Source organism: Liolophura sinensis, chromosome 5 (assembly GCF_032854445.1).
Source record: "Liolophura sinensis isolate JHLJ2023 chromosome 5, CUHK_Ljap_v2, whole genome shotgun sequence".
NCBI lineage: Eukaryota > Metazoa > Mollusca > Polyplacophora > Chitonida > Chitonidae > Liolophura > Liolophura sinensis.
In genome coordinates, this window is record NC_088299.1 from 10,774,636 (window position 1) to 10,786,828 (window position 12,193).

General features: G+C 40.0%; 1 protein-coding gene across 1 annotated transcript; it reads left to right on the forward strand.

The window, feature by feature from the left end:
* The first annotated feature begins 10,208 nt into the window (after positions 1-10,208).
* LOC135465448 (uncharacterized) lies at positions 10,209-10,874 on the forward strand. Its single transcript, XM_064742688.1, has one exon. The coding sequence runs from the start codon at positions 10,209-10,211 to the stop codon at positions 10,872-10,874; it is 666 nt and encodes a 221-aa protein (XP_064598758.1).
* Positions 10,875-12,193: the final 1,319 nt, after the last annotated feature.

Genomic DNA, 12,193 nt, shown 5'->3' on the forward strand with positions numbered 1-12,193 from the left:
CATAACTGAGGTAAATTGACACGCAACCGATTTGCATATGTGCTCTACATCAGGCCATCTGTTGTCCCTGCTGCTATTCTCTCCATATTGTAGTGTTTTCGGTGTCTTGTCACTAGATAATTCACAAGCACAGCCGCGTTACCCAAACAAAAGATACGTTTTTACTTCCTGTATTTTGTTTAACCCTGTGTATGCTCCCATTATCAAATGTGCACAATTCACCAGGTTATCACTTTTCTAGCCCACGCCCGGGTTTATCTATTATAATTACAAACCCCAATGTGCGTAGGCCTTAGAGTCGAAATACCAGAGTTAGAGTCAAAATATCTCCTGACTTCATTCATCAACTGTCGTTATATTCCTCCAGCAATACAAATAGACGACATCCGGGTTTCCGACAAGGACTGCAAAGATTATAGATTTCTAACGGTCTAGAAACATCCTAAATTCTGCCATTATATTGATGAGATTAACAAGACTTTCTTAACGGAATAATCGATGTACACAAACTGTCATTAGCTCGACATTGTTCCTTGTCTGGCGTCAGGTATGCTCTACGAAAGTGTAATGTTTATTCCCGTTGTGAATAGACCAGGAGAATCTATTCTTTGATATGGAATTATAAAAGACACGTGAATCTTTTCAGAAATTCAGTTTATCTATAGTCATGTGGTATAATATTTACATTAACAGTGGCTACATTCATGTCTGACGAAAATCCTACTTTACGTAAAGTAAATGTTATGGGTCTCCGTGGCCTATAGTGGTTAGCTTGCCAGCTCGGGGAAATGACCCACGAGCCTCTCACCAATGGAGTCGCTGTGAGTTCAAGCCAAGCTCATGTTGACTTCCTCTCCTGTCGCGAATGGCCGCGGGTTTCCTCAACCTTTGTATAAGTGAAATATTCTTGAGCACAGCGTAAAACACCAATCAATCTATTACTCAATCAATAAATAAGAAAAATGTTGTATTGAACGCAGATAAACACGTGAGTGATGGATTTAACTCACACTGAAGGACATGTAGTAGTCAATGGTGTGTATGTTTGTCTGCCTGAATGTCCCCTATTGCCAAGCTGTTGTTTTGTCCCTTGGAATGTGAAGCCACCAGGCTTCTACACAGAAACCCATCTGTGTTACAGTGAAACCCACGCTCTGTGATTAAAGTCTTCGTTTCTGTTTACTTGCTTTTACTTTTACTTACAGCCCAGTATCCATGTCACCACTATCTTTTGTCCCGAGGCCCACGGTACACAATATAGCAATTAGCCTTTCCCGTCCACCATACTTTCAGATGTCTTTGAGGCCTGTAAAGGTTGTTTGGAGGGATATTAGCATTATTTCCAAAATTGTGAAGACAGTAAATCGAACTCTGAAAAATGTTCACGCGGAAATCCTCACGTTTTTTCATCCCAAATAGCTGCACCCGTTTGAGCCTATTATATTCATTGATTTATTTGATTGATGTTTTACGCCGTGCTCATATTTCACTTATACAACAACGGCAAAAATTATGGTGGGGGAAAACCGGACAGAACCCGAGGGGAACCTACGATCACAGACCTTCCCACATACGGCTGGGGAGGAAGCCAGCATCAGCTGGGCTTGAACTCACAGCGAACGCGTTGGAAAGGGGCCTTTCAGTAAAGCAAAAGACGGGATAGCTTTTACCGACATTAAAATATGTGGCCAATAAAATTGTAGCTCGTTGATCTGTTTGAACATATTCAACAACATATTTTAACAGCCAACTCTAAATCCACAACAGTGAAGTGAGTATCAAATATTATGTGTGCATTGTATTTTTTTAACTCAATTTGGTTGAGAAGTGAGGAGGCGTCCATGACACCATGCCCCACCATCCCTTTTGAAAGTGTGGTGCTACCGTCTCACTGCCTTTAATCCCGCTCCCTATGCCACTAGTATGGCAGATGTGTGTAATATATATATGCGTCGAAGCAGACATTGGTGTACCAGTTGTCAACCAAGATGAACATTCCACGTAAATAATCGCAAGGCCAATTCCCAAAACGACGTTTAACACAGAAAACAACCACCAAAGAATTAAGAAAGCATATAAATTACGAAAATGGGACGGAATCATGCCAGGAGAAGCAGCCAACAGTTTCTAATGATGTTGGAAAGACGAAAGATATGTTCTAGGCCAATGAATGAAATCAGTACCAAAACCATGTACTATGCTAGCATATACAGTCATGGAAAAAATTATTAGACCACTCATATTTTCTTTGGTTTCTTGTTCATTTTAATGCCTGGCAACCCTAAAGGTGTATTAACCGAAGATTACAATGAATACGATAAAAATCCAGCTGATTCCATAATACTTTTTCGTATTTGATATGCTTTAAGGTCAGTTGTATTCCTAGGGTGTATGCCAGGCAATTTCATGCTTTCCATTTACATGCAGACTTACATAAAGAGTGGTTTCCTGTTTACATGTAGGCTTACATAAATAGGGGTCTCTTGTTTATATATTAAGACGCAGCACAACTCGGTCAGCTCTCATAATGCCTAAAACGAAAGAATTATGTGGAGCCAGAAAGGCAGCCATCTTGGCATAGCTGGATACTGGATTGAGCGAGCGACAAGTGGCCAAAAACTGAAGATCTCTAAGACAGCAGTTCATTACACCAAGAAAAAGCAAGCCGAACATGGTACTACAAAACTGCTAGCTGGTCGAGGCAGGAAACGTCTTTCTACCCCACGAGATGACCGAGCACTCATCCGGTCCTGTATCAAGAATCGTCGTCAGACCTCCAGAGACCTTAGAAATGAGTGGGCATTGTAAACAAATGTGACTTGTTCAGCAAGAACAGTTCGAAACCGACTTCTTGAAGCTGGTCTAAAGTCGCACAAGGCACGGAAGAAGCCCTTCATCAACGAGAGGCAGCGGAAGGCCCGCTTGCGTTTTGCGAGGGATCACAAGAATTGGACTGTTGATGATTGGGCTAAAGTTCTCTTCAGTGATGAATCCAATTTTGAGTTGATGCCTACTCCAGCCAACTTACTGGTTAGGAGGAAGCCTGGGGAAGCCTACAAACTTGCTCCTACTGTAAAGCATGGGGGTGGATCAGTGATGATCTGGGGTTGTTTCAGTATGGGTGGAACAGGACAGATGCAGTTGTGTGAAGGGAGAATGAACCAAGTCACATACAGAGCTACTCTTGAAAACAGTCTTCTTCCATCAGCTGCTAAACTCTTTCCTGGCTCGAATGACTGGATTTTCCAACAAGACAATGCCCCTTGCCACACGGCAAGGTCAGTTAAAACCTGGACAGAGAACCGGAACATTCGAACCATGAATTGGCCTGCTCAGTCACCTGATCTGAATCCAATTGAAAACCTGTGGAATATTATCAAGTTCAAAATGGAGAACCACAAGCCCAAAAACAAAGCAAATTTGTTCGAATTTTTGCAACAGGAATGGGCTGCTGTGACCGCAGGGCAATGTAACAAACTGGTGGAGAGCATGCCAAGGCGCATGGCTGCAGTCATCAAAAACAATGGGCATGCAATCAAGTACTAACTCCCGTGTGAGACTGAGAGTCATGTGACTACGTGACTAGGAGACATAAGAAAAAATGAAATGCCAAAATGTTTTTGAGAATACAGTTGCCACATCTACAGATGTATGAACTTAAGTGATTTTGGTCATTGTCAAGAAAGTCATAGAGAACTGATAGATATCACCTCTTAAATAAAACCCTTATGAACTATTTCTGTTTTCATCACTTTCTTTGCCCAAACAAATGTTCCTTCAGTTGTGCAAGGTTTTAAAATGAACAAGAAATGGGAGAAAGCAAGGGTGGTCTAATAATTTTTTCCATGACTGTATGTTTTGTCGATAATAGAATGTGTATCTCAGTTGCGATTTGATTGCAAGTGTTTATATATGGCGTGTACATATCTCGCCTTGTAGCATTTGTTAGATCATGCGTGTTATGTGACCATATTGTAAGTTCATATTTACTTCCAAAATAATTATACTCATTGTAAAACATTAGAAACGTTGGGTAAAAGCGTTTGATGGAATAACCTTGACACACTAGTTTTCTCAGTAATAACGTTTGACGTTCATTGAAATCGCCACACAGCACATGATCTAACAAATGCTGCAAAGCGAGATATGTACACGCCTTGTGCAGGAAATATTGCTGTCCAAGAAAGGATAAATTACAGCTTCAAAATTAAAGCCATCCCTCTTGTCGCAAATTCTTTGAAAACATTGCTACAGTGCACTAAAGTCAACACATTTTCATTATCAGTTATTCTAATTGTTTTGATGGATTTTTAATCTGGCGTTTATCAGGATAGTTACAAGATCGATAAAACTTTTCGTCTGTAACTTTGACGTAGTTCTCCGTTGTTATTTCAGGTCTTTCTACCAATTTCCATTCGGTCGACGTATGATTTATGCGCAAAAATGCACAAAAACGCATTACATAAATCTGAAGTTTAAATATCCCCTTGTTATTTTTTACGTTTTAGTATTAAGGAGGATGGCAGTGAGCTGCCTCGGATGGAGCTTTCTGGAGAGCAGAAGGTATCCCGCGGTGCTGACAGACAAGTATAGAAGCTCCAGTCTGCAGCGTCTTTGACGGCAGTTCTCAAGACTGCCATACAACGATCGAAACATAATACGCTCTCCATGACGCTGGCATGACATGTGGCGTCTTCCTCTTCCACTCGAATGCTTAGCTACTCTTTGGTCGACTACAGAGACAGAGAATATCACTGATGTAGAGAATGCCGCCCTTACAAGAACCGGTTTACTTTGACATGGTCAGAGGATAGTAAAGACATCTCATAGCAACTCGGAGTCTGGTTCACGTCCAGTGGGACAACTACAGCATATAATCGTGATTAAGCCGACCCGTTTATCATTTGATCTGTCTGTCGTGTCCGATACATGCTCAACGTTTAGACAAATTAGCAGTCTTCATTAATCCGGCAACCAGGTGAGTTCATAACGTTACCTTTGTATCTATGCTTAGGGGATTTTTTTCTCCAGATTTTGTCCAGGTTGATGGTTTCTGAGAAATCTAACAGATTCAGTGGTACAGGAATCTAACATGCAGTACATACGAATACAAAGCCATACATGTCTCTATATATTTGCGTAATTCCAGTAAAATCTAAATCGTTATCTGGGTTCCAGGTATGATATTTATTTATTTATAAACATATTTATTTCTTTATTTTTAATTGGTGGTTTAGGCCGTGGTTAAGAATATCTCAGTCGTAGAAAGGCGGCTAGCATAATGGTGGGAGGACACCGGACAGGGCTCTGGGGAAGCCCACGTCCATGCATCCGCAGGTTTCCAGATATTATATGTCAGTAGTTAAATTTGGATATTTATATATTTGATTGGCGCCCTCGGGCTCTGCCCAGATTCCTCGCACAATAATGCTGGCTAAAGTCGTATAAGTGAAATATTCTTGAGTGCGGTATTTAAGGCCGTACCGCGGTCAAACATTTTTTTCTTGTATGGCAGTGGCTAGGTTCACAAAACCATGCAGAAGGCTTGAGTAAGTGAACATAATAAAACAATTACGAGGAAAGGTCCCTCGTTCTTTACGCGATCACTTACCTTATCGGAATTGTACCTACTTATTTCGTCTAATTTTTAAAGCACTCTCATTTGGTGGGGGGGGGGGGTTAGCAATGATATAAATAAGTTGATCATTAGATATACTAACCACGTGAAAAACACAAAACTAAATATTCCTGGTGCATTTACATGTATATTGGTTAAAAAGACCAAACCAGGTGTCCCGAAAATTGGAAGAATTAGGTTAGCTATAATTATACATTTAAAAGCTCATCAGTCGGTTACGTAATATTTCTAACATTAAAACACAGTCGCCGCATTATTAATATTATTTATTTGATGGGCGTTTTACGCCGTACCCAAGAATATTTCACTTATACAACGCCTACCAGCATTACGGTTAATGGCTGAAATATAGCTGAAGTGACGTAAAGCTGTATACATAATTACCACATTGTACTGAACATAAACGTCCCCATACAGCACTACAATGTCTTAAATCTTATATATTAATTCATACATTTCATTGTTATTGAACGCTACACTCGAGAAGTGTTCACCTATTAGGGGGGATGGTTATTTTTTGAGTGGAGCAAAGGGAGTAAAACAGGGGGAAACATTTTGACAAGCTAATGACGAACGTTCACACATGTGACGTACAAATATCCGCACCCTGGTGCTGTTTCTCAGAAGGGTGGCAACGTTACGCCGGTTGCAAATACCAGTGTACGGTCAGTATGCTATTCATGGCGAAACGGCCGACTATGATTATACTCCATACTGGTGGAAGACAAGTGGTCCTCAATGAACGTTAGAGTGTGCAACCAGCGGTCTACGTTCTGGCTCTTTTTAAACAGAGTTGACAGCCGTGAAGTACATGTACCATGCGACTACGCTTCATTGTGTACGTTTAATTTTTTTACCGCAATATATTGAGATAAAACACTTAATGGTAAAGCATGCCATCAAACTCATCAAATGACATTTAAACTGAGTAATTCAGCGGCTTAGAATAGGTTTTACCAAGAGACAAACTCCGATCCGGTCTTATTACCATTTATATAACTCATTGAGAGTATGTCAGTTGTAAGTCATTAGAAATTCCGTACAGTATACGGCTAGGCCTGTGTAAGAAGACAAGGCATTGACAGGTAAAATCACTTCTGGCCAAGCGTACGACCAACAAAAAGCAGTGACATCAGAATCAGCGTAAGGCGTTTACCAGGCAAACTCCGTGACAAATAACACTTTATTTATAAACGATTTATAATTTTAAAATGGTAAGATACGTTGATTTACGCCGTGCTCAAAAATATTTCACTTTCAAGACAGCGGCCAACATCATAGTATGAAGAAAAAAGGGCAGTGCCTGGGGAAAGAGGCTTTAGAACAATAAATTTCCAGTATAATATGTGACACGACAATGCGAATAGCTTCCTAGTGAAATGCACAAAAGGCAGCAGTAAGAACACACAATCATATTAAAGCAATGCAAAGGGACCAGACCTCGGGGATGCTTAGTCCACCAGCACAGTCCTGGTTTATGTAGGAATACAATATAATTAAGGACGTACAGCATGGAGAGTAAAAGCAGTGCAGCGACGACAGCGTGATAGTTGGCAAATGGTCACACGAATCCGGTGAAATCTGTCCTCTTGTCAATTTACCTCAGCTAGTGTTTTATTCTAACTGTTCATGTAAATGCATAAATAGTAGCAATTTACACGCCCCAAACACCTTGGCCTACGTAAAATTAGGTAAAAAAATATATGCAGCGATGGCAACGACAATTTATTAGATGTTACTGGTCTAGAATTACTGAAAATGCTGTGATGTCATCAAATTTAACATACAACTACATTAAAACAATGCAAAGGAACCAGGCCTGGTGGATGCTGTAATTATACACACAATCACAAAAGTAGTGTTGGTCAACATTACTATACGTTATAGACCTAGGCCATATACACCCAAAACTAGTATTACCTAACGTCCTAGACCACTCCGGCCCATCATTGAAGGGTAGTGTAGCCTACACCGCAAATGTAGTGTAGGGCTTCGCAGAAAAGTATCCGTTATCAGAAAAATGATCAGCTAAACAACAACGTTATCAGAAAAAAAGATCAGGTAAACAACAACGTTATAAGAAAAAAATGATCAGGTAAATAACAACGTTATCAGAAAAAATGATCCGGTAAACAGCAAGGAATGCATAAAATGTAAAATTGTTGAATAATAAATACATATGCAGTGTCTGAGTATAATAAAGTAGTTACAGCATAGAGGGTAAATCCGGAGCAGCGAGGACGGTGTAATAACTGTAAATGTTCACATATAACCGCTGAAATATGGCCTCTTGTCAATTTACTTTCGTTAGTCTTTTATTCTAATAGTTTATGTAAATGTTTAAACACAAGCTCCATGGCTTAAAACAAAATCAGGCATATTAATTGCAATTTATTTCATTATTTCATGCTTCATCCTCGAGCAGAATAAAGGTTTATACACGGTCAAAATATGTACCGTTCACTGTTATATCGTTATTATACATGTACGTATGTGGAAGCAACAGTGAAGCCTTATTACACCCAAAAAATTAATCTGTTAATTTTAAAAATCATTTTGTTGTCTGAGTGACGCTAGAATGTATTCTGTTATTGTAACAATATTATGTCATATTCAACATAATATTATGTTAGTGTAATATAATTGTTATGTTGAATTAATAGAATATGCGAGTTATATTTAACAGAACAATCTGCTGCAATAGCAGAATACATTGTAGAATCACTCAGACAACAGACTTTCTGTTAAAATTAACAGATTAATTTTTTGAGTGTAAGTTGTTACCCACATTAACGTATTTGGAAGAGTGATAGCTCTCCGCGGCAATCCATGAGTTCACCTTTATCTGGGGCATTGTGAACAGCAGGTTTCCTGATTGGATGAGCACACATAAACGAGGCACCGATGTTTACTGACATCAACACCACCAGTCAACTTTGGTCACACGCCCAAGATAGAGTAAAACCCACCAAAATTCTGAATTCCGCTCAATACAGATAATCTGTCTTTGGCGCTGGCATGCACGTGAATCAAAACGTGACAGTGATTGAATATGGTGTTCGAATTAGAGTGGGTCGCTCCAAAATTCTTTGGGTTTCTTCCGGTATGCTATGCAAGACTTCGTTCCCGAACAAAACCTGAAATGTTTACTAATCTGGCGAGGAGATTACGCGCAATATAGATCGGTCCATCAACTCACGACATGATCATTGAATCCGTAAACAAATCAACCACTGAAAGTATGTCGCACATCCCTTTCCTACCCGTGCTCTGAGCTTGCATCTCAAACATCTGATACACCGTTACTGGAAGAAGACGAATATCATTGCACCAGTGAAATAACCACTGAAGGCAATGGGAACGTGTAAAACCAGACATTCATCGACTTTTGGTTAGATGTATGCGTAATGAGGTTTATACAGTGATTCACTAGCGCTCTCGTATATATAACCATCGCTTTTCCTCCGGAAACTGTTCATTGATTGATTAAATTTGCATCATAGACCCAACAAACCTGAAGCTTGTGAGAAAAACGATTGTGTTTATGACACTGTCATAATAATTTGTTTAAGGACATTGTTTCGTGTAAAGTTCAGATTAAAAACTATAATTTCACGAAAAAGGTAAAAGATGCTGAGATGAACGTTCTTTTGTGACGTCACGTCTGATGTCTTGACTGCATGACCTCGAGCGTCTGTTGCTTGTTTTATGATTACTGGCACTGGCTTTCTCATTGCATAACTTTAAAATTCATTATCTCTAATTAGACTAAAGCAGATTTTATTATGCAAACATTCACCTACGCCTTCTTTGTTTTTACTGCCATACAATATACTTATCATAAGTTAACCTTCACGAAAAAAACAAAACACTTTTTAATCACATTCATGAACAATGAATTGACAAACCCTGAATTAGGACAGGTAAATCGAGAAGTGTTTAAATGATCAAATGTGTGGTCATTTGCCAGTTACGTGTAGTCTTTTAGGTTGTATTCCTGCATAATCTTGGATTTTCCTGATGAATTAACTGGTCCATTTGCATTGTTTTGATGTGTTTTCATAGTAAATGTGGTTCTTATTGTAATAAATACTTCAAAGAAATTGCAACGAACATCAGCGGATTATTTTTCATCTAAATCTTCTTAAGTCACGATGCTTGGAGATTCTGCTACTTTTTAAACATGAAGAGTCGAAATAAAATCCTAACTTCATGCTGCGTCTTTTTTTCTTCATTTCCGATATATCATCCAGACCATCAGTGAAGACGGTAGAAACCACGTAGTACAAACCTAGATACTTCCACAGGGTAACGGTGTACTAGAAGCTTGAGGCCGATTGAGGATGACGGAGCAAAAGTCAGTGGAGGATTTCCTGTCTTACCAAATTTCCCATGTCATGGGAATCTGGCGCTTTTGGGTATTGTGGATTCCGTGTCTCTGCTGGCGTCAGCTCTGCCTGGTTTCATTCGTCACGCAGCCGATGTTGACTTGATCTACTTATCAGGGTGTGGTTGGTATCTATTCATGCTTTATTTCGTCACCGACGTGTCTATCTATGTGTTAGTCTGCATGACCGTGGAGAGGTTCATCACTGTGTTTTTCCCTCACCAGGCCACTACATTGTGTAATCGACGTAAAGCCATCGTTACCGTCATACTAGTCTCATTTGTTCTCGTCGCGGTAAACGTTCATTTGGTTTTCACCACAGAATCCCGCGTGGACACCGCCATCTTGGAAACCAATGTCACGCAGGTGACGAAATACTGCGCAGACTCTGACGATCACGAGATGTGGAAAAAGTTCATCTGGCCCTGGGTTGACATGAGTGTGTTAACTTTTATACCGTTCATTCTCTTCGTCTCTCTCAATGGAAGCGTACTGCTTCGCATGGCTCATTACACCAGGAAAGTCCATGCCGAGGCGACTATCCCCGAACAGCGTCTTCACCGACAGAGGAAGATGAACAGTTTAGTAGCCTGTATTTGTGTTGTGTTCCTGCTAACGACTGGTCCCATCACGATATTGCATATCGTCGAGCCGTATTGGAATAGAGATGACTTGGAGCAAAAAGCTCTTCATTCCTTAACTGTAGCCTGCCTAGGTCACCTTGGCTATTTGACGAACTGTGTCAACTTCTCCCTCTATTACTTCAGGGGAAGCACCTTTAAACAAGACTTAAGAAATGTTCTCAAAAATCGAAGCAAGATTGCAACAATGACTTTGGCAAATAGATGAAGTTTAGATACAGAACAGATTTAGGGCAGAAGACCCAACTTCACATAACTGGACACAAAACACGGGAAATTAGTCAAATCTCAGCCAAACGACGTTCGTCTGAAAGTTGACACGCTAAGTTTTACATCTGTGTATAAATTGGCCGACAAACGCGCGTTCACTTGGCTACACGAAACCGAAAACCCATAACTTTGTGGGTTTGGCTCAGTCGGACAAATCCGCTAAAAGGGAAAAGACCGTCGGGCGACAGTTCTGACTTGATTTCTGAGTGATGAAAGTCGGAGCCACCATATTTCTACCATCGACCAAGTGAAATGCTATCTTGGTAAAACACTTTGAAATACCTTGAATGCTTACAGTCTACAGGAGTTACGCTGCATTCTCTGTTTTTTACTTCATAAACGCACAGCTGTCAGTCCAACCTACCTTCATCACTTGGAATCCGTCAGCTTCGCTCTGACTGGTCGCTGAATTGCTTACAACCAACGAGAGCTAAGCTTTTAACGCACTGAAGGATTACATTGATGGAGGCAACTTGAAGAGACAGATTTGCGTCATCGTCAAAGGCGACGACAGTAGTAATAGTCAGTGCTATTGTCGCCACTGGTGCCAGACATGTTCCTACATGCCTTCCATTTTTAATGTGCTGTTAACCTGTTAATCTTATTGTCTATATGTTTGACTAAATTTTTTTATTACAAACTTTGTAAATTTGTAGGGAACTCGCTGCACACATGAAACGGGTACAAGGAAGCGAGTTTCGTTTCTTTATTAGCTCAGTATGTATTGATACTTAAAAAAATAACCTTGGTTTTGCAAAAACTTCAAATTTACATAGTTTTAATGAGTGTTTAAAACATTTGTGATACACTTTCATTTTCAAAATTAAAAGTTGGTGCATCAGCACGAATTACTGAGCTGTCATGAATTAAGAATGGAAGACGTTTAACTTTAAAACGGTGGCTGGGCTATGAAATGTTAATAGGCCCAAAGTGGCGTGGGCTCATTGTCTCTAATACGAAATTTGTAAATACGTACTTCATGTTGTTTCTGTGTATATGACAAATAGATGTGGTTTAATTCAGCAATGTATACAGAACTCACCAACTACACCAGATGTCTTTAATAGAAGCCTGTGTGTTGAAACCTTACAAATCACGAGAAATCTAGCACACTACATGTCCATTGTGTGCTCCGCTCACTACATGTCCATTGTGTGCTCAGCACACTACATGTCCATTGTGTGCTCAGCACACTACATGTCCATTGTGTGCTCCGCTCACTACATGTCCATTGTGTGCTCCGCTCACTACATGTCC

What these genes read in the sequence shown, in the direction of transcription:
- LOC135465448 (XM_064742688.1), top strand. Translation starts at nt 10,209, where the DNA reads ATGACCGTGGAGAGGTTCATCACTGTGTTTTTCCCTCACCAGGCCACT.